At 38.1% G+C, this 23,979-nt stretch overlaps 1 protein-coding gene across 1 annotated transcript in view; it reads left to right on the plus strand.

Annotated features, from left to right (window-relative positions):
* MTA3 (metastasis associated 1 family member 3) overlaps positions 1 to 23,979 on the plus strand; it is a gene marked incomplete at both ends in the record, with an annotated part of 149,609 nt that overhangs the window by 88,821 nt on the left and 36,809 nt on the right. Inside the window, 6 exons of the mRNA XM_082305419.1 lie at positions 3,777 to 3,835; positions 6,379 to 6,503; positions 7,758 to 7,909; positions 8,414 to 8,636; positions 17,089 to 17,175; positions 22,497 to 22,643. Coding sequence (XP_082161545.1) covers positions 3,777 to 3,835; positions 6,379 to 6,503; positions 7,758 to 7,909; positions 8,414 to 8,636; positions 17,089 to 17,175; positions 22,497 to 22,643 — 793 coding nt within the window. The remainder of the gene's footprint in view (positions 1 to 3,776; positions 3,836 to 6,378; positions 6,504 to 7,757; positions 7,910 to 8,413; positions 8,637 to 17,088; positions 17,176 to 22,496; positions 22,644 to 23,979) is intronic.

Consider the following 23,979-nt stretch of genomic DNA (forward strand, 5'->3'; position numbering starts at 1 on the left):
GGTTATCTACAACTTGAATGCTTTTACAAATGCCTTTGTTTTACTTGCAACTAAGTAAACTTAGAATATCCTAACTCAGAACATGGCAATATACCACAGGATTTAATGCTTGAGACATGTTCTTTCAAGGTCATGCATGATTATCAATAACAAAACCAGTGTAGGCCAAATACCTCATTTCTATCCTGGTTAACATTTCTGTAACCGTTCCTAATGAGAGATCAGAACTTAATCCTGCCCTTGTTTAGTTTGTTCTGGAATGGTAAAAATAATACAGTTCAGTAAAAACAGTATCTGTAGGGTTTTTTTCCCCACCAGAACAAGCTGTGATAATTGAATGCATTTCAGGGAGAAAATATGTTCAGTAAGAAAGTGGCAATTTCAGAGTCATTCTTCTCTAAATATCATGCTTGAGGGGCAGGGCAGCTTGGGGGAATGGGAAGACAAAGAGATCGATGTACATACTGGAATCTTATGCATGAGATACAGTCTCTGAATTCCAGATTGGTGTGATTTAATATGAAAATTTGCTCTTTTATTATCTTTATTTCTTTGTGTGAATTGGCTGCATTGTGTCAGGCATAAGAAAGGTTTCCTTGTCATAATTGCTACTAAATGTTATTCTTGCTTGGTAGCTAAAGGTGGTGATTTAATGGCAGTGGAGATACTGCTGCCACCTTGCCTTCAGAGCATGTTCCCTTCGAGTCAACATGAAGGGGTATGTTAAAGTTCTCAGTCTGTGCTGAACCTGTCGAGCAAAACTAATTCAGGCCTTGGGTAATCATTCTTGGTGATACGGCACTTTTCACAACCACCACATTCTATAGTGTTTGCAGAAGGGCAGGTGGCTCATTCCACTGAATGAAATGTGTTCTCATTTTTTGTGGTGTTCTCCTTAAAAATCTGATTCAATGCAAAAAGACTTTTACTGAGACTTTGCAGCAGAAAAAGAGAGAACATATGTAAGGATAACTGAATTACTGTACTATAACAATATATTACATTTCCCTCTTATTAATTTATTTCCACTGTTGAAAACAGTACTAACGTAGGGAAATGGTCATTTCTTGGGATATTTGTCAGTTCATAATCATAACAAAAGTTCTTAAAAAGAAATAACATTGTTTCAAAGGTAGTTGATTAAAAGTAGTAGAGCCTGGGTAAAAAGCTGGATTAGTGTAGCTTGACCTCCCCTACAATGCAGTCTGTAAGACTCATTTGAAATAGTTACTGTTTAAGATCAGGTGTAAATTTTTTTTCAGGAAAAGCATCAGCTCTCTTTGTTACACTGCTCCAGTGATTTTTTACCCTTATTGTTACAAACTGGTTTCTTGTCTAAATGTTTTCAGTTTCAACTTCCAGCCTTCACAGTTTACCAGTTTTTATCCTCTCAATTTCAACAGGCAGAGGTTTTATCTCAGAGATTGCAAGTATTTGTTGATAGTTTTGTTTCTGCATCCTTTCTTCTCTCTTGGTACTTAAAAGTTGACAGGTCAGTGTGAATTCAAGCTGTGACATTTTCTGTTGCTTTTAGAGAGCAATGTTAACTATAGTTTTAGTGCATAAAAATATAGCTTATACTGAAGTGGCAGTATATGATTCACTTCAGTAAATAAAGGAGGAAAGTGATTGCTAAAATTGCATTCCTTACAACCCCCATGCCAGTATTAAAACTATGCTAAAATATAATTAATGTGTATAGTCACTTTTCACTGATACTGCCATCCGGGCTTAATATAGCTTCCTACAAATGCTTTTACATTTTGAGAGTGCTTTAAGGCTACTTTCCTCATTTCTTTCCCTTTATTGTGTTTTTCTCTTTTGCTGTGATGATCTTGCTAGGTGCGCAGTGAGATTTATTGGTTCTTTTTGTAGAATGGGACTAGTTTGTTACGAACCTCTGCGGAACGCGTGTTACCTGCTGACCTGCAGTCTTGCATGCTTTTTTAGTTTGAAAACCAATTCTATGTTGTGTTAGAGTATAATATGAAAAGAAAAAAAGAGACAGTTGTAGAAAGCCTGTGGCCTGAAGCTGTTAAGGGGAAAGAGTTCACCCTTGAGAGCTCTTCTGCTGGGACTGTGAAATGTTCTCCGATTAAAAAACATCGGTTTATGAGACTTGGAGCATGCTGCTGCTGTTCTTTCTCCTTGCTCGTGTAAAAACTGACTTGAGCAGGCAGAGCATGCTGTGTTTGCATTTCTGCTACGGGCCTGTTGAAGGTAGCGCAGTGTAGCCAAGCCTGGCGCCAGGGAAAGAGTACAACTGCACCAGATGTATCAATGGAAGTCACTTCTGTAGCTCTGAACACAACTAGGCATCTGTGAACAGCAAAAACTGGTAAAAAAAAAAAAAAAAAAAAAGCCTATCTTGGAAATAAATGGAAAAGGGCTCTGATATTGCATGAGAATTAATTCATGGTGGGATGGACTGCTTAGGAGTCTCTTTGTCATAGATTGCTCCTCAAAGATGCAGTTTTTATAAATGAGAGTTGTGGTGATGGACAGCACAGAGGCAACTTTCTGAAATGGAAAGGAGCAGTGGTTGATGTAAGGAGGCTTACTCAAGCTACTCGACCAGTAAAGCTGATTAACCCTGTAACTCGCCTCGTGGCTCGGGCAAGAGACTCTGAGTGCAGTCGTTTGGTGATACTTTCCTCAAGGTGGGAAGTATCTTCCTGGATTGTGGGCATTGTGAAGACTGGATATCAGAAAACAGGAGTATAGCAGAGAAGAGAATGGGCTGTTGTAGGAGAAATGGAGCACTGAATTTTAAACACCTGATACAGAAAGGGGGAATCTTGAGAGGCAGGCAGGTAGTGTTGATTTATTATTGCTGGACATCAATGTCCCCCCCCTTGTTTTTTTCCTCCTCTGTAATTAAATTGATGCATGTTTCAACTCCTTTTCTCCTTTTTTTTTTTTTTTTTTCCCCCTCCTCTTTCCAAGTGAACAGAAGTAATGTCTTGAGTACAGGAAGAGCAGGGGAATAGTCGTCTTTTCCTTCATCTTTTATGTACAGACAAATGTTTTGGATAAACAGTAGACATCTGAACTCTGTGTTTCTTGTGCCATTGCTGAAAAAATTGTCATCTCAACTACTTGTATAATACATGGCAATAACTAAAACTTTTCAACATTTTAGAAGTTAGTAATACTACTTTGAGTGTAACATGTTTTGAGTTTGTTGCAAGTATGAAGAAAGTAATTTAGTAAATTCACAGACTATCTTGATAGTACTGTAGCTGTCCTGCTACTGCTGTGTTCCTGAGCTGCGGTTTTAATGGCACTTAATGGAAGTAGGTGTTAGTTATTTCTGACAGTTGGCGGACTTTACTGTTCCGCTTCCTTACACTGCTTATAAAACACTAACCTCAGGCTTGACAGAGCACACAAGAAGCGTTGAGTTACATGACTGATGAGGAACTCATCATGTGCAATTTCACTCATTTAGTTTCTACTTACTCTGCAGTGGTTAGCCACAATGTCGTACATGTTTATGTAGGTGTAATTTATGTAAATTGTCATTGTCAGTTTTACAGTTTTGTTGTCATATGTAAGGCCTGCGAATTTTACTGGGGAGGACAGTATGCTATAATTTTAAACTAATAATAAAAATAGAGAACTTGTTTTTCATGGTTTTCATCTTGTAGATGTCTACACTTGTTTTGGAGGCTCTTGTGGAATCACAAAATAGAAATAATTTAAAGGTGTGCTGTTTTATAAAATCTCGTATTTGAATATAACAAAATATTTTAATGTGTTAATTTTTCAACTAGAAACGTCTGAAAGCAGCTGAAGCAGAAAGTAAATTGAAACAAGTATACATCCCCACCTAGTAAGTATAACAATGAAGTCTTTTTTTTTTTTTAATAATGTACAGGTAAAATTGAAACAGTAACATGCATGATATCTTCTTAGTTGTTATATACAAACAGAGTATACAGAGATATGATCAGAAAATGCCACAAACTCTTGTCATAAATGAAACCTTTGTACTTAACTGAGCCCGTTGTCTTTGACCTGCAAACTGCCTGTTCTGGAACGGTGCGAAGTTTTACAAAAGGTGATCAAGTGCTATGTGGGCTGCTCAGATGCAAGAAGGGCCTTATCATTTAACAAGCAGTTTTTCCAGAAAAATCAGTTCCACAACACTTCATATTTGTGTAAATGCAATATTTCAAAATAGAAGCAATTGTTAATGTAGTTACATAAAATAAAATCAGATGCTTTCCCATTACAGTTTTATCTTGTTGATGCAGTCTGTTCTTCAGCTAGAGACAAGAGATGTTCTGGCTGTAAATTAAAGGTAGCACACAGCCCATCTTCAAACAAGTCTTATTAATGAAATATGTTTTCTTCTGAGGTGTTTTTAATCTGTTTTTTTTTTAGATTTGAACTCGATGCTCTATCTGCTTTTGTTAACGTGTAGTTTACAGAAACAAGATACAATCTGTCTCTTTCATATTCATAATTTCCCCAAGATTATGAGAAGAGAAAGGATTACAGATAATATTCTTTTAAGCTTTCTGTGGGTATATTCAGTTTATATATATTTGAATTTCCCATTGTTATGAGTGTGTGTGTGTAACAGAAGACTAGAATACCAAATGAAATACTTTGAAAATCCACTGTTGTCTTCTTGATGACTTGTATAAATTGCATACAAGAGAGCTTCATTTCCATATTACATACAGACTTTTCTCTTAACCTGATTTAATAATACAAACAGCAGACTGTTAAAGTCAGTCTTTTAATCTCATCTCTGAAGAAATGTTGTGAGTTTTAAAGCTCAAGTCTTTGATAAATGGCACCTTTTAAAAAAAGCTGCATGCTCTAGTAGGAGTGTTTCCTAACCCTTTCATGGACATGGCAGCTTTAGGAAAACTGGAAGATGCTCAGTCTTTACATAATGCTTTTTCAGTTTAATTTCCTTGGTCCATGTGGACAGTTCAGGACTTCTTCGAATAGGTTCGCAGTAGGGACTAGCTGTATTGGATGACAAAACCTGTTTTGACATGTAGGATTTTTGCCTTTACCTTTCTTGCTGTCTGTCTTTTGCCTCCATGTCAAGACAGAATCCATAGTCAATGGTAAGAGGGTGGTAGGACTTCTCAAATCATTGATAACTGTGCAATCTGGGGCACTCGTGGGCAAATGGACTGATAACGCTTTGTTTCAAGGCTGATTTATTGTGTTTGAAATGTAAGTAGAATTGATTCTCAGAGCTGAATAGCTTTTTAACTTGATTGTAAGGTATTTCCTGTAAAAGCAAGGTTCTCTCCTCAATACCAGGGTCTTCTCTGGAAGGTAACTAAGCAACGTATCATAATGTGGGAGACTTAATCGTCTCTTGATTCATCCTCTTGTACCTTGAGCCCAAGGTACTTGTTAAAGAGTATCTGGAAATTGTAAAAGTGTCTCTCACTGGATATAGTAAAAAGAAGGCAGGAGACAGACTTTCGACATTCGGAGTAGCGACTTGATACAGCAAAGGTTTCTTCAATTAGTCATTTTAACTAATCTTGAATATATTTTATGCTACCTAAAGTAATGAATAATCATCTTAGGAATCAATGTATCCAGCCTTGCCTTGTTTTGAGAGTATAGCTTGTCAGAGGGTTAATTAACACCCACAAAGTTGGAGTTTTGAAAATATTGTGCTTAACCTAGTGAGGAGTATATTAATTCTCTCTGAATTAACTGACCTGTAAAGTGCTACTTCACTGAAGTATTAGTAGGTAAGATAATCACAATAATAATATAATAATATAACAAAAAAAAAAAAATCCAAGAAGAGTTCTTCAGCCTTTTTGGAAAGTAGTTTAGGACAGAACCCGGACAGAACTGCCTGATATTATATGGGCGAGCTTTGCCAGGGTTATAGGACGTTCACATTTACTGCAGTTGGTGGGAAGGTATGTACTTCTGCTTGAGATAGCAGGCAACAGACCCTCTTCTAGGGTGAACAGCTTTGTAGCATTATAGGCAGTGTTACTACTCTTACTTCTTATACTTCACCCAAAGTCCAGCCTCACCTTGTAAAGCCTTACCTGTTGACTGGAACCCCCTTCTGAAATTCTGTGCTGTGTCAGGGTTGCGTTAATGCTTGACCCCGAGACCTGGTCTTTTACTGGCTTGCCAAGTAGCTTAGACCATGTGAGAGCTTTTTACAAAGATCTGTAAACTTGAATATCAAAGCATAGCAATTCTCTTACAGTGCTGAAAATACTAGAGTATAAAAATTAGTCTTGTTTTTTTAGAGCAGTTTTTACATATGATGTCACCGCACATCAGAATTCCAGAATTAGATTGTTTGTTTTCATGTTGACTAACCAGTTAGTAAAATAACTTTTTTTTTCTTTTTAATTTTATTTAAAGCAATAAACCAAATCCCAATCAAATATCTAGCAACAATGGGAAACCTGCTGCAGTCAATGGAGCAATGGGAGCCTCTTATCAGGCACAGGCCTCACTAATAGGTCGGGCTTGTGAAAGTTGCTATAGTAAGTAAATTTCTTCTTTTTTTTTTTAATAATTCAGGAGTTTGGGCTAATCTTAATATGCACTGTTCTTTAAAAACAAATGCATGTACTTTTGTTTGCATGCTCTTGAGGGTAATCTTCAGTGACTTGTGTGGCAGAAATAACTTTTAAGTTAGAGCTGCCTTCAATATATTGATTAAATGTCAATATTCAAATCTACTTTACAATTATTTTTTTAACAATTCAGAAAGTACAGAAAGATAAAGTAGTATAATATGATGGCACTGATATGTTATTCCTTTACCTTCAGAATACTAGATTCAAATTTATTTTTGGTTATCCTGTAAGAGTGAGTTGTTTTTCTATTTGTTTTTTTTTCCCCTGCTCTGTTGTTGTTGGGGGGCTGGGGGAGGGTGTATTGGGGTTTTTTTTGAGTTTTTTGTGTGTCTCTGGTCCTTGTTGGACTTCTTGAAATAGCAGCTTTCAGCATAGGTTGTATGAGAGAAGATATAATAAAATCCAGAACTGGAAAGACTTGCCTGCCATATGAGAGTTCTTTACTTATCATTGCTGTGGCTGCCTGTCTCTTAAACACCAATTAAATTAAAACCATATTTTGTAGATAAAAAGTTCCAGTTATATACTTCATTGTTTTTCAAATCACATTTTTTAAAGAATAGTTTTCTTGTGAAAGATTACAAAAAGGAAAGAAAAAAGATTAAATTAGTGTTTCCTGCTGAGTCTCCACACGCACAAGATAAAGGCATCTCCAAGGTCAGTAGGAGAAGTGCTTGTCCTTTTCTTATATGGATCTTGATTTATAAGTAATCACTTTGCATGACTTGAGCAAAAAAAACCCAGATCTTAAATAATTCTGATAAGTAACAAGCAACGTCATAAGCCTGTCTTCCAGGGTAAGATTAGAAATAGTTAGAAATAGTGGACGATTTATAGGGCGCTTTTTTTTTTTTTTTGGTAGTCCCCTGGATGAAAATCTCTTCTTGGCAATATGAAGTCCCTGGTTTGAAATTAGATAGGGAAGCATTTTCAAAATTTCCATTTGGAGTTGACTTCTGGGGTGCTTTTTTAAAAAATAAATAAACTAAAAATTCAAGTTCTCATTTTCTCCATGTCAAATGTATTAAATATTTATCCATATAATGCTCTTATAATGCCATATACTATGGCTATATAAAGCCATCTGTTACAGCATTTGGATGTATTATATTGAATGCAGTACGCACCAGTTTACCTGTGCTGTTTTCTCCTCCTTAGCTCCACAGTCTCACCAATGGTATTCTTGGGGTCCTCCTAATATGCAATGTAGATTGTGTGCATCTTGCTGGATTTATTGGAAGAAATATGGTGGCCTGAAAATGCCCACACAGACAGATGAAGATAAACTGTCTTCCAGCCAACCTACAGAGGTAGGATTGTGTAGATAAACTTTCCTAAAACGAAATGTGGTGCTTTCACAGGACTGCTGTGATCTGAATATTTAATGGAATGATTTTTTTTTTTACGTATGTGTTCAGCTTTGGTATTACAAAACTCAATTAATTAATCCTTTTCCTGTCTTAAGTAGAACTGAACAGTGTGCAGGTCCTGCCATGTATTTATTTGACTAAGTCTTAGACAAACAAACATCCACTTCATGCATTTTGGGTGGACAAATGTCATCTTGTCAATCAAATGGTGTGTTACTTATAAAATGTTAATCAGACTATACAATGTCTCATCTAGAACGGCATTATATATCCACTCACAATAGTTCCCTGCTCTGTGTTTTACAGCTTCGTACATAAGCCCCAGTTTTTTGTATAGTGCTTATACATATTATTTGATTAGCCTTGTGAATTTATCCAAATTATGGATTTTTTTAATGCTGTAATTCAGAAGTATGTGTTATGATTTTTTGTTTGTTTTTGTAGGAATCCCATGTTAGAACTCACATGTCCCGGCAGGCCACACAAGGAACTCCAGTTCGTAACACTGGAAGTCCAAAGTCAGCAGTGAAAACACGTCAAGCTTTCTTTCTTCACACAACATGTTGGACAAAACTGGCCCGTCAGGTCTGCAAAAATACCCTCCGGCTGCGGCAGGCAGCAAGACGTCCCTTTGTCCCTATTAACTGTGCTGCCATTAAGGCAGAATGTAAGATGTTTTTTTAATTCTTAGTTCTGTGTGCTGTGCTTCCCACTCATTTTTGTCTTTTAATTTTATTTTCTTTTTCAATAAACATTTCTTGTCTATACGCTTTTGCTTTTCATTTTTTCATTTGTCCAGCATATCACCAACACATTGGATAAAGTCTGGCTGCCTTGAACAGATTTCAGGCTGGGGGAACATTTCAGTGAATGAAAAGGGGAGAGCTATGACCTCATTCACTTACAAAAAATTGTCATTAAAAAAAATTGGGGACAAGGAGGGGAAATCAATGCCGTGACATAAAAAGCATGCTTCCTAGTAGGCAGTGTGAAAGAAGTTCGCTTTTATATTGTTCGTTTATTGTTTCACTGAACAGAAAGTATCGATCGGTACATGTTTTACTTTTTCTCAGTGGCATTGGTCGAGGGAATAAGGAGCTTAGGATGCATAAGAATTTAAATCTGGCCTGTAATACAACCCTTTGTTACTGTGGTGATCATATGGTGGCGATAGCCATGTTTATTATTTCATCATAGTCACATCATTTTTTTTTTTTTTTTTGTCCATTCCAGTTTTATATTTTAGTTTTAGTTTAGCAACAGTAAGTCTCTTTATATGCATATGTGTGTAAGTTCTGCTGCAAAGTTACTGAATATTTCAGGAGGTTTTGTATCTGTGCGGAGCGCGTTGCTTTACTGCTCACGCTGTTTGGCTATGGTGCCCAGTCTTCCATAGATGCAGTTCTTGGAGCAGATGCTTCATGTTCCAAGATGAGCCATGCTGGCTCGTTGTACTGTCAATTGTATTAGAATTGAAGAGACCTTTTTAGAATATTAGATGTTGGTTTTATAAGCATGTTTAGTAGATTAATGCTAAATGTTTTCCCAGCATATTTAACTGGGATGCCGATGATGTCAGTGTTGATTATAAGAAATTTACTCCAGAGAGGCTTAAAATCTGGTTTTGAGTAATTATACTCCCCTTATGTACTTTAACACCAGCCATTCTTCACATGCAAACTCTTTACCTACTTCTGCAGTCATCCAGAACTTGGTGAATATTTCTGTTCATTGTCCTTGTCTTATTTATTTAGTTGTCCTATTGGCCATTTTCTTTCTTCTTTCAAAGCTGTGCAAGTCAGGAGCAACTTTTAGATTTAAGGAAACCATATGGGTTGTACTTTCATGGAAGAAATGTGCGTAAGGCTAGACTAGGATTATATTTTTAATCTTTAAGACAAAATAACAGTTCTGAGAGGGAGGCACTGTACTTTTTAATTTATGTAATTGGCACTAATTTCTGCTAAATCATGGATGAAAATGAATTTTAGAAGTTCACTTGAACCTCGAAGCTTTTTATCCATATCCCTATTTCTTCTCACTTACTCAATTTTAAAGAAGATGAAGCTTCTGTTTAAGGAAGAGGAAAAAAGAATACTTCATCTAACTGTTAATCATCATACTAGAGCAAGTGTTATATGTGCAGTTCAACTTTAAAACAAAGGAGTGAAAAGCTGAGCTTTTCAGCAGGAAATGGGCATTCTTGAATGCGACTGGCAGTGCTGCCAGTGCTTCCTCTTCGTTCCTTTGAATGAGAAAGTGCCACATCAGATTAACATCAAGAGCAGAAAGATTCCCCCCACCCCGTAGTCTCTGTCTTCCATTATTCTTTTTATTTGAAGGAAAATTTGGACCTTGCAATTTTCTCTTTTTGAATGCTGATGCTTCCTGATCAGACCTAACATAGATTTGGGGGGTGGGGGGGGGTGGGGGGAAAGTCACAGTTGTCAATGCTTTTTGAACACAGCATTCAAATGATTTCGTAATAGTCGAAACCATGTTATATACCTCATTTAATTAATTTAACTCATGTTTCTCTGTGTACACACACATGTACACACACACACACGTTTCTGGCAATGTCTATCTCTCTGGAATCATTCAGTGCTATTACCTGCATTGTCATTGTCATATTAATATGACTTAAATATTTACTAAATGTAAAGCCTAGTAAGTAAATAAAAAACCTGTTTTCTAGTTTTGTTCATGTACTTGTATCTGGTGACCTGTGTTCAGTGCACTCTAGATTTTAATGTTATAACTAAATAGATTTTTTTCTTCCTGAATGCCCTGAATCCTTTTCTAAGGATAGCTTGATACAAGTAATTTTAAAATTTTTTTATTTTTAAATGAGATAATTAACAGTAATGATTTCATATGTTTAATACCACTGAGTAATTACAGCATTGAATGAATGTCTGTGTTGGTGTTACAAAAGTTATAAACATGCTTAGATAATAACCTGGCCAGAGTAGCAGGTTACTCATGATGTGACGTGGCATGAGATGGTCAGGATGTCCAAGAACTGATTTGGAATTTGTTCTCCATGTTGGTGTGCTGAAACTTGAATCTAATGACTGCTGAGCTGCTTTGTCAGGCTCGCCTGACTCTGTGTGTGCGCCAAACCGGTGCTTGAAAAAGTAACTGCATTTCACAACTGTATTGCAGTAGGCACCATACCAACACTCAGAAGCCATAAAATCTAAAGACAGAAGGATGGTAGGGCACTTACCCCAGCAGCGTACCTGGTTTTATGCCTTCTTAGTCTTGCGCAATTTGTGGAAGCGTCAGGTTGCAAATGAAACTAATTCCCAGTTTTGAGAAAGAAAGCCTGAACAAGCCAGTCAGAGCTTGCTCATAAAATAAATTGATTTTTGTGGTCCACCTGAACTCATCTGCAGATGCTTCTTTTGTCTTGGAGGGGCATGGAAGCCTCTGAGAATGCTAATCTCAGGCCTAACCATCTTTTAGGTGAAACGAGATTTCAGAGCGTTTTTTGTTATTGTAATTCCACCCACATCATCTCCCTCGGCCCATTACATCCACTGGCAGAAAACAAGGTCCTATTCTATGTTCTTCATTGCTTCCATTAGTGCAGAGTATTAGATTTTTCTCATTAGTGAGCTATATAGCGTGACCCCTGCTCAGATGCCAGCAGGAGGTAGTGGAGACGAGGCATTTACATTCCCAGTTCAATCAAGGGATGGTCACCAAAAGGCTGGGAAGGCATGGCATCTCCTGCTAGGAGCACAGCCCATCGTGGAAATCTCAAACTTTGCTCTGCCTGAAGATAATAGACTCGCTGTAGTTGTTGACAATAAACTTGTCTGATGGATTTTCAGGAATAATTAGAATTGGTGAACTGTTTCAGTACGAGAACATTCCCGTGCTATAAATTAGGCAAAATACCTTCTTTTTAGTTTGAATATATTGCATGTTTTTTAGAAAGTTAAGCAAAACTATCCTGTCCGTGGAAGGTCTCTAAATTAGAGGAAAGCAAAGTGGGCGTTCTTCTCCAGTCAGTCGCTGACAAGGTGGGATCTGTGTCCAGCTTACAAGCATGTTGATACATGCGTGAGAGTGAGCCGTGCGTCTGTGAACCTTATTACTTCAGCACAGGAAGACTTTTGAGGGATTTTTTTTTTTTTCTCTTTTTCTGCTCAGATACAGTTTTATCAATATAACTATATGTATTAATTATAGTAATTTAAATTTGGGTAACTACACTCCGTCTATGTAGACATGATTGTCAAAATGTTTTCAGTGGATGCTAATATATTATCTGTATAATATACAGATAGTTATCTGAAAAGGAGTATACTGTTCATGATCAAAACTTAACATACCTTTAAATCTGCAGATTTAATAACAAGTTTGGTACACAGTACTTGCTTGTTATGATCTGGTTTGAGAAAACAAAGACAAGTGAAAATTAAGTAGAATATGCAAAATGTTACTGATTTGTCTTTGTAAGCTTACAGCCTATGTTTTCCTGATATAAAACTACCCATTCATCTGAAGTGAGTAACATTTATGGGTATTGCTTCACAAACAGTTTTTTACGTCCTTGATTTTGACAGCTGTGGAAGATCTTTTGGCTGCATCTGGGATGAAACTATTTTCTCTACTGTTATCTTTGAATACAATTTTTGCCAGATTTTAGTAGCCAGTAAAATAATTAAAAGAACACACTATTTTTTTTTTCCCAGAGTTTCTAAGAAGAATACAATTCAGGGAATACATAGAGCATAGTACATTCATTAGATAATCTGAATTTTGATAGAGATATGATGGAATGTCAAAGAGAAATAACTCCCCAATGAGAGTCTCTCTGAGCTCAAGAGACCTACAAATCTAGTTCAAAAAAAGGAAATAATTAAAAAACCCTTTTAAATCTAAAAGAACGAGCATCATTCGCTATCATCTTCTCCACAGCATTCCTGATTTCGTTGACCTCTGTAATATCCACAACAGTCATCACTTTTCTAGGTTAAGAACTTGGTCTGTTTAAAAGAATCCATTTCACACTGTGGTTCGTAATGTTGTTCCCTGGCGTTTTTCTAATTGTACCGTATCCTCTTTAGGGTTATGGTGCCCCAAATTGCTTGCACTTCAAGATATAGGTTTCCCATCATTTTAGAGAGAGTCACATGTTTTCTATTTTCCTATCAGCATAATTTCTAATATTCTGATTTTAATTTCTTTATAAGTGACCGCAGTTTAGTATTGTCTAGATATTTTTAGAAAGCTGTTAACGCTGACTCCATAAATTCTCTTCTGTGCAGTGGTGGTGTAGAACCCATCGTTATATCGGTATGTTACAGTCATTTTACCCCTTAAGAATTAATTTACATTTATTGCTTGATGCTGGTGATACATCCTTTGCAATCAGTTTTAGTTTTGATTATGCTCAGTAATTTCTTATCAGGAAACTTTAACTCTCTGATGACCTCTTTTCCTGATCTTTTATATGCTGAACAGCACAGATCCTTTGGGGATTATGTAGACAATTAATTTTAATTCAGTGCTAATCCCTGAAAAAAAAACCAACTTCTCTTTCACCCTGTAACAGCTGGACAGCAACGGTCTTTGGTGGCACAGTTTGTTAAAAGCTAATGGAAATGCCAAGCTGGATGCCAGATCAGCTGCATGTGTACGTGTCACGATTCCTTCAGAGGGTCCTGGCAGACGGGTGACACTTGCAGCCGCTGGTTTAGAGGACGCATAGGCAGGAGGGGACCTCTGGGGGTCTCTAATCCCACCCATGCACAAAGCTCGAGTGCTCAGGGCCTTTTGTCCAGATGAGATTTGTTTATCTCCAAGGATGGAGACTCCGTGGCTTTGCTGGGCACCTGTTCCAGTGTTGGATCAACCTCACAGTAAATAATCTTTTCCTTACATCTAATGAGAATTTCCTGTCTCACAGCTTGGGCCTGTTGCCACAGACAGCAATAGTATGTTGTGCTGTCCTGCGTACCTCCAAGAAGGGTCTGGCTTGGTCTTCTCTATGCGCTGCCGCTGGGTAGTTACAGGTGGCAATCAGGTCTCCCCTTGGCTCACTCATCTCAAGGCTGACCAGACCCAGTTCCCTCAGACTCGCCATGTACCTCCTGTGCTCCAACCCCAAACCAGACACTCCAATAGCTGGACTTTCTCCAGTATGACCGTATCTCATTTACAGTGGGGATCTCTGAACTCGACACAGCGTCTGGACGTGGTTTCACAAGGGCGGAGGGGGAGGGTTACCTCCCTCGCCCTGCTGGTAAGGCCCAGTATGCGGTCGTCCTTGTTGCAAGGACACAACACTGCATAAAGTGAACACGTTAAACACGTTTTCCCTTTACAAGGTCTTTGTTGGCTCCCTTGGTGTTTCCGTATTTAACTGTATGCCTCTATTAATAGTTCAACCCTTTTGCCAGTCTGCAGACCTACTTACTGAAGAATGTTATCATATTTGCCGTGTTTTTGTTCTCTTGAACCAAGACCAGTTTAAGCATTAGTTACACACCCGTAGTGTACGTGTTCAGCAGTTTCTGTCTGGCTGAATTCCACCTGGTCCTGGTAACTTGTTTTTATTGATTAACCAGTTTGCTTTGAAATATTTCCTATGGACGCTTTGATGTGACACAGTTCTCACACTTTCCTCATAAAAGGGTTGTGGAAGTGAGCTTGTTTAAGTTCTTTTGCACTGAACATGGCTGCAAAGAATTCATTCAGCTTTTCTGCCATGCCTTTATCTTTCTTCTATTATTTTCCTCACACCTTGGTCATCTGTTGCTACAGGCACTAGCACACTTTCTGCTTTTGATATGTTTGAAAAAATATACTATCAAGTGTTATACTCCAATTCTTTTTTTTTTTTTAATACATTTTTATTTCTCATAGCTTCCACTATTTCACTGATCTTACTAAGATTTTTAGTGTTCATGTGGAAGCCCATAATTGATTTTTAGGACTTTTTTTTAATTTTGTTTTTGACAACTTCCTACCTAAATTTTATTCTATGGTTTTACACTCGAGAGTGATGCACAATCTAATTTTGTGTTTTTCTGTAAGTAGAGCGTAAAGATCATAAACTTTATTATATTTTTGATGGGAGTACCATATTGTAGATTAAAGTTTGCTGCTGTTAAACATATTTAACTGTTTTAATAGATTGGTGTGCTTCGGGATACCCACCTGGTACCTTTGGTGAACAGGCTTCGCCTCAAGCATGGAAATTGTGCTCTCTTTGCAGTCTGTATTCCAGTCAGCATATTAATATCTCACCATGATTCAATGTCTTTTTTTACAGTGAAGACATGTAGCTGGAAAATTTTCTTGCTAATTACTTCTTAAGCGATGCTTTGCTGTTCCCAAAGTAACTGTAAAATACTCACTGTATAGTCTGTGCTAAGGGAGACAGTGGAGACACATCGTTCTACTCTGTCACTTAAAATATTTCAAGTGTTGTGGAATATTAAAAATATTCCAGGCACTAGGTTCAGTGCATTTTTTTCACTGAGAACAGTATATTTTGTTATTAAGGTTAAATAAGAAAGTACTTTGTGTACTCAGCGTTAGGGCTCTGGAACCTTTGGGCTTTGCAGATACCAGATACCATTTACACTTAGCACATGTAAGAATTTCAAGTAGTTTCCTTAATATGTTCAACTGAGTTGTGCATTGTCTGCTGCTTTAAAAACACCTGTGAACATACTGAAATAGTTCTTCCAGTCATTGCTGTGGTATCATGACCTACAAGTTTTTTGCCTATAGCTAGATAGAAGACATGGAGATTGCAAATTTTGGGTTTTTTTCTCAAATGTAGATTGTTCTATCTGGTGTCTTATCCTCTTCATGTGCCTATGTATTCCATATCTTGTGCTGGAATGAAAAAAAACAGGAACATTTTGGTAAAACAGAAGGTGGAGACAAAGTGGAATTACAGTTATTATAATCTATTTATAATATCTAGCTCTTGTAAAGCTTGTTAGACAATGCATATCTGCATGTGCACATGTGAAACCTATACAAAGAAAGGTGTACACATAGGTATGTATATGTGCGAAGTAATGCCATGTGAGGGAATTCTAGATCTACACAATCAACATATGAGCACAGTTTTGTACAAAGGGATGTATGATTTTTTATTCTAGGGATGCTGGAAGCCCTGTATGGGGATTACTGATGTGCTTTTGGAATACAGATAACCCAATCATTCTGAGTAGTTAAAAAAAAAAAAAAAAAAAAAAAAAAAAGATCATCTAGTTCCAGTAGTCTTGAAACTATTTAATGAAACCTAGTGTCTTGTCAGCTTTTGCCTTAGGTTGATTGACTCCGCTGTCTAAGCATGAGCCTCTTCATAGCAACACTTCTATGGGGCATTTAGATGGATTCCCTGCTTGTGTATTCGCAGTGACTTTTAAGTTCCGAGTTCATAGTTTTAGCGTCAAATTAAGGTAGTTACTGAACTGCTTGTTTTCATTTACTTTGCAGGAAGTTCCTATCTTTGAGACCTTTGAGCTCTGTCACACTTGGTTACAATTACCACTTTGTTCAAGAGTATACAGTAAAGGGTTTTGGGGGGGGGGGTTGGGGTTTTTTTTAAGCTTCATCTTGCCATGATAGCCCCCGTGTTCTGTTTTACTTATTAAAAATTACATGAATCACTGTACCATGTGAGTAGTACATGACCAAAATCAGTAGTCCCGACTTTAAATCCTTCTTACCTCTCTATTACTCTGTTTAGGGCCAGACAAGCGTGTAGAAAACAATGAAGAATTCCATGTAAATTCTTTTTAATAGCCAGAGCTGCTTTTATGTTAGTACTCATGTTTTCGTCTGTGTTTCGTTTGCCTAGCTGACTGTCTCTGAAAAGACTTTGTAGGTAAAAAATGCAATTAGATTTGTGTTAGAGCTTATATTAACTTTAAAAAAAAATCATAACATCGCTTGCATGAATGAGGACATGGCCTGCCTTTAAATATCTGTCATTATTAGCATTGATGAAAAAAAGAAGAATATGTGCTAAAAAGAAATTTGTGGTAAAAATGTAGGTCAGGAACTGGTTGGTGCATCCTAATTATATTTGTAATGGTAGAATATTTAAACTGAGTTTCATTCTTTAAAATTCTCAGATGCAGACCGACATTGTGAAGTTGCTGGAAATCCTCTGAAGATCAAAAGCACCAGAAAACCGCTGTCATGTATCATTGGGTATTTAGGTGGGTATCTGCCTCCAGAGGAAAAAATGAGTTAAATAAACATTCAGTATTTACTGATACTTAAAAATCTTGTATGCATAGAATGAGAGATTTATGCTTGTAGTAAAAAGAAAACTATAAAGTTAATATAGTAATAAAAATTCTGGTCTGCTATCAGTTGCAAAATGGGATGATTGAACCTGCAGGATGTAGGCAGAAGGCCTTCTGATACTAGTTTAAAATGGCAGAGTGAAACCTGATGTAATTTAGAACGTGAAAAATATTCTGGTAGTCTAAATAAATAAACACTCAAAGGGGAGATGAGATACTCGGTATGCTCAGTGCTACTCTACTGTGTCCCTTGAATCCACTTGTGATACTCCCATGTGCTTGAAAGGAGCAGACCTCAGCCACAATGAGACACTGATCTCTTAATTTGATGATGTAATTTTAAAAGATGCAATGAAATCTGTACTGAGTTCATAGCCAGGAGATCATGGTACTCACATAAGATAATAGGGAAAGGAGAAATTCAAGTAACTGATTCCTTATTTAAAAAATGAAAGTAGTCCTCTTTGCAAGGAACCACCACTGACTATTAAATATTTACATAATCATATGAGAGATGGGATACCCCAGAGGCTTTATATTAATCCTCAGATGAATATAGAAATCTATCCATTGATCAGAGCAGCAGTGAATAATGCTGCAGTGTTAATCCCATTCCACAGAAGTAAAGCTGAGGGTAGAACTCGACTCAGTCTAAATGTTCTTCTCAAAATTTCAATCAACAGGAGTTTTTTTTTGTACTAGAACAAAGTAAACAATAGCAGCTTCTTGACTTACTGAAATAGAAATCAGGTATTAATGTAGTTATAACTGTTCTTCCAGAACATTGAATTTAACAAAATCCAAACTTCAGAAAACTGGGTAATGAAGAATTAATGCCCACTCTCACTGCATTTTGATTCCTCCTGCCCTGAGTTTAAGAAAAAAGCCGGTAATAATTTTCTACAGGCATCCCAGCTGTGTGCGTTACGTATGTTGTCATTCGAGTGAATGAGGAAAGGACTGCTTTGATTGACTTGGTGGAGCTGTGGTTGTGAGGGGGGGAATCCGGCAGAAGATGGATGGTTCATCCGGCTGACCACCCGTTTGGGTAGTGAAAAGAAGAAACAGCAGCATATGTAATCTTGGAAGATACTGCAGGTTTTTAGTGCCATGTTATTTAGTCAGTGAGGGGTTGTCTTGGTACCTCTGGGAGCATAAGTCTGTAGGTTTAATGGGAGTAAATGGATGAACAGCGTCAGACAGTATTATGTGTACTTAGGTGAAGGTTTTGTAGAAGATTAACAGTGCTAAAATATACCAGGTATCTGTAGAGACTGCTTAGCATTCAACTGTATGGGAAGTGAAGGTAGGTCGCTATAGTTGAAGGTAAATAATATGTATTGCAGGGATATTAAGTGTCCCCGGTGTAGTTATGGACATGCATCTGAATTAGCTGTATAAGGGTGGCTGGAAAATGGCTTTTTGTTTGCCATTTAGCTTGGTGGGGTTTTTCTTAGTTTAGTTAGTGATGGTTTTTTGTTTGTTTGGGATGTTTGTTTGCATGTTCCAGTGAATTACTGCGTTATTTTTCTCATAAAATTTAGTATTAACTATCATGTCACAGCTTATGCAGGAGGTATTTATGTTCTTTTTAAAATTCTTTCCATGACATTGCCACAGCCATTTATTGGAATACAGTTAACTGTGTCTCTCAGGGCACTACTGTTTTCAGCCCTACTGGTAGGGCAGAGAGGATTTCAGTGTCCTGCATGTCCTGGGTCATCCCTTCCCTTTATCCCTGTTCTGCTTCTGGGCTGCCAGTTCCTCAGGTGAGGTAGGTTAAGCATTAAAAGTAGGCCCTGTCCTCTAGAGACCTGGGGCTAATCCCCTGTAATCTCTTCAGTCATCACTGTGCTTACTGAACAAACCCCCTAAGGGGAACCCCTGGCTAATTAAATGTCCTACATTACCTCCTAGTTATGAGGAAACCAGGCTAACGTTGCCAGCTGGGATGCATGTTGAGGAGATGAGAGAGAGGTGCAGCTGCTTAAGCACCTCTGGAATCCAGGATGCTTATTTAAGCGACTCAGTAGGAGACTTCGACTTTGCGTTGTTTGCTTTGGATTTTTTTTTTTTTTACGCTAGTGACATTAGTGGAAATGGAAATTTTTAGAGTTGTCGTTGCTAATTACTTGTTTGAGGCTGCAACCTGGTCTTATAATAAAGGTTCCTAATAGGTTGTTCAAGTATTGTTTCTTATTCTGTGTTATTTTTATTTCAGAAATGATCATATAATCTGAATCTGGCTGACTGTTTATTTGTTGTGTGGCTGAAGGGATAATTTGGATTGTTTGGATGTTATCATTAGTTCACTGAGTTAGCAGAAGGTGCAGGTGGCTGGGAGATTTTCAGTCAAGTACTAGGCAATAGAACAAGGATAATAGCAGCAGGAATTAAAGATCCCTAATTACTATTATTCCATAATACAATAATATGATGGTATAATATAATTCAGGCAAAACCCTGAAATGCCTCATTACCTCTCTCAGGGGTGATGAAGCAGCTAGTTAGAAAGTGCTGATATAAGGCATGCAAGTACTTGAAGCAAGTCTGTCTGTAGAGGATGAGTGAGTGTGCGGTGTAAAGACCCCACAGGAAGGACTCAATCCATTGGGAAGTGCTCCTGGCTGTTTAATTAAGTTCCTTTCTAGAACTTAAAAGAAGAACTTGTTCTTTCTACCTTCCTCTACTGCAGAAGGAGAAAGGACAGCCTTTGTGGTAAACTAACGGAGGATTAGTGACCTCCAGACTGAAGAAAAGTCAAAGGAAGAAAGTGCTTTCTTCTTCAACTGTTTGCTCATCCTGAAAATATAAAATTATATCTCCTATACACTGTAGACAGAAGCAGTTTACAAGTTCTCGTATGTTGATCCAGCTGCTGGGATTATTGTGGATGCTGCTGGAGCTCTTTGGCAGAGATAATATTTTAGTGGTGTTAGCCCTGAAAATTAATCATTTCCTTTACAAAATTGGAAAAGATTGCCAAATGAGCCTTTTGGAATCCAAATTCCAATAATCTTCAGCAAACAGTGCAAACCTTTCTATTTCAGTCGAAAGTTTTGCTTTAGCAATCAGTAGTGTTCATAACGTTAAGCAACCCTCTGTTCCCATTTTAGTAAAAACGCAAAATAGGCGCTTGTTCTCTACAGCATGAAAAATGGGCCATGCCATGAAATCTGCTGGGAGCTTGGTGTTCCTAAACTCTTTTTATATGAAGAGCAGATGAGTACTGCAGTGAATAGCAGGAAGAAGCTCTCATCTAAGTAAGTGGTGAGATTGGTGACGTCAAACTGGCCTTCACACACACAGCCCACACCCCCCACCCCAAATCTACAGGACTGCCCAGAAGCAATTACCTGTACCCTAGCTCTGTGCTATTGTAACACCTGGCCGGTGCATTGCCCTAGCCTACTCTTTCTAATCTGACCCTCTTGAAGCATCTTGGATGAGGGTGTTCATGCTTTCAGACTATGGTTGCAAGCTCTGACCAAACCAATGGTTAACAATTAAGCAGAGTTTTTTCAGATGTGAAAATTGTTGGCGTTGTCTCCTCCTGGCATGCTGTTCCCAGTACAGCCTGGCCAAGTCACTGTGGCCATCCTATTCCTTTCCACCTCTTTGGATACTGATGAAACTGTTTGGCTGTCCCGCCTTTCTATTTCTGCCTTTTAAAGGTTATCGCGACTTAGGGCAGCGCACCCCCAGCCTCCCCTGCAGCCACGGCCGCTTGCCGGTCGGGGTGGGTGACCCAGGCTGGGTGCCTGCCGGCTGCGTGTGAAGGCTTGCTGTGGGAGCGAGAGTGTGAGGCCGGGCAGGCGAGATCTTGGATATCGGATTTCCTTGGCATTTGTGAAAGAGGAAAAATCTGCTATCGCAGTGGACTTTGACTTTGTGCAATGGTTTCTGTTTCTCCTGCATGATAGCTGTGAACAGCAGAGGCTGGAGGGCCTCCTCCTTGGATACCTGGCCTCACTTTAGATTTTGCATATTCCCTGCTTCTACACTTTATTTTGTCAAAAAAAAAAAAGCAGAAAGGAGCATTTTCACTTCAGGGACTGCAAAATGAATTTTTTTTTTTCTTTTCTTACTCCCCGTGGACAGTTGGCTCTCCTGATCCATCTCTCAGGCCCCCTGCCCACACGCTCTCAGCCCAGAGGTCTCTCCTGCTCCGTGGGGCAGTGGGTGGCCGGCCGCAATCAGGCTGCAAGCACCTCGCAACCTGCGCAGCGCCGGCAGCTGGTGCCCCGTGGCCGTGTCAGAGGGACGGGGACCTGCCCTCGGGCAGTCTGACTTCCCTCCCAAATTTGGGTCTGTCCAAGGATGTACACAGCGGTGGCTTTTTGAACCCAAATATGTGATGGGAATAAATTAATTGGTTCAGCAAATTCCTGGTGAAGGACAAGCAGACTCTACTGAGACTTGCTTTTGCCGCTTTTATCTGGCAGATGATAACTGAGAAATTTCCATACAACTGTATCAGCTTTTGGCAAACACATCAGCTGCCACCCTGAAGTGTGCTGGCCAGATGCACTTCACCTCCTCTTACCCACCTTTCTTCCTCCTTCTCCAAAATAATCCTACTCCGTGAACCATATTAAATACTCTGGGATGTCCGAAACTCCCCAGTAAGGACTCTGTATAGGAGCCCCGCAGTACCTGGGGAACCCGGTGCAGTCTTAACAGTTTTTGTGTTCCTGCTGAAGTTTTGGGGTAGTTTTAGCTTCAGAGCTCTGCTATGGCTGGGTCCCTGACTTCTTGCACCTGGTGACTTGTGTTTGGGAAGATCTCTTGAAACTTGTTATTGTCACAGAAACTATTCAATAGCTTGAGGTACTGAGGTGATTTCACTATAGTAAAATGCTTTTATTTGCTTGCTTAAAAAGCTGTAGGTGTGTAGCTGCAATACAAACCTCAAAATGGAAGGAAAATGTAAACACAGACCTGTTTCAGATTGATTTGTATTATCTCTTCAATCTCTGAAATCCTTACGCATCTACACCTTAGTATTGAACTTGGGCAATCTAAAGTGAAATAGATTTTTCTTATTTGGAAGATCTGTAGGTATGAAGACTTGTGTTTGAATTGTTATTGAAGGTCTTGTAAACACACTCATGCTGAATAGACTTTCTTTCCTTTCACTAGAAATTTAAATGTAAATGTAATGTTGAATAGTCTTTTTTTTTTTTTTAATCAAGTATGTACGATCTCTCTCTCTCTCTCTTTTGTCTCAGAGATTCATCCTGCAGTGAAACCCAATGTAATCAGGTCAACACCAAGCCTTCAAAGTCCAAGTGCAAAACGTCTGCTTGCACCTTCCAATCACTCTTCACTAAGTATTTTGGGAAAAAGAAACTACAGCCATCATAATGGTCTTGATGGTATGTGAAGGAATATAAAAGAAATATTGTTTAAGTCTCTGAATTGCAAAACTTTCTGTGGACCTGAATAACAAAGTTTCGTGACCTTTCTGTAGAGAATATGATTTTAAGAAATGACATTAAATGAGGGGGTACAGACCAACAGAAATGTAATATATGAATAGCATATTTATAGTGTTGATTCTTAATGCAATGAATGGTGGTGCTTATTAATTGAACATGGGTATATTAATGCCATCTTTTAAACAAACTATTTTTACCATTTTTCTTACTAATCCTTTGTCTCTATATAAAAGGACAAGAAAGGAATAAAACAAGTTTGGTGAAGGGAGAGATGCAACTAATTTCGGTTTATTGCATTGCATTTTTATTTGAAGAAATATTTTGCAGAGATATGCAGGATTTTCAAATTACTCTGTGCTAAATTACTTGATAGCTAAATTGTTAAACACTGGACCTGCTAGTTTACAACCAATCTCTTTGCTAGTATGTGAATTCTAAACGCAGCTTAATCTGGATTCTCAACAGTGTGATTGGTAATAGAGAGAAGATAGCTTTTGGCGTCTTGCGTCCCAAGACTGTGTTCCAGAGTCAGTTAAAACAAGAATGAAGTAGTCCTGGCAATAAGGACTGATGGAGGGTAGGAGCTCCTTAGAAAGAGACTGTCCCTGCATTTATGCCACTCACAGAGGAGGAAGGAAAAGGGGCGTCGCAGAGGTACAGGAGAGGCTTTTCCTGTACTGTGCAGCGCCAGAGGTGACCTTTAAGCCTGGTGTATCCAGCCACTTCATTACAGTATGGTGGAAATGGTGATTAGGTATGAAGCTGTGCAAAAAAAAAAAAGATGGAAATTTGTGGGTAAGGCTAACTTTTCTCAAATAATCTTTATTTTTTATTCTGAAAAGTGACTGTGTATTCCTGTTTGCTTTCTTTTAATTATTACCAAAAAGAAAGATTTTCAACTGGAACTGTGAACAGTTTTATCTCATGTCCAAATAAGAGGAGGATCAAGCTGGATACCATTTGTTTGAATGAAAAGAAATGCATGTGTTTCCTGAACACACTTTTTGTGAGATGTAACTTCTGTAAGCCATTAGCTTATTTGTTTTGTAATTGAATAAGGTTGTTGAGATTAGAAATCTGAAAGAAGCTGGGCTCTGAAATAGACTGTTCTCTTCACGATCTGCCCAAAAGAGGTGACTGTCTGTTTTCATGCTTTACAGAATAGGTTGAGGTAGAAATAAGAGGGACTCTCATTTTAGACAAGTTAATAGAAATAGTAGGCCAAATACAGGAGGAAAAACGTAATCCATTATACATTATCTTCCCATAATTA

Source organism: Platalea leucorodia, assembly GCF_965183815.1.
Source record: "Platalea leucorodia genome assembly, chromosome: 3".
NCBI classification, from domain to species: domain Eukaryota; kingdom Metazoa; phylum Chordata; class Aves; order Pelecaniformes; family Threskiornithidae; genus Platalea; species Platalea leucorodia.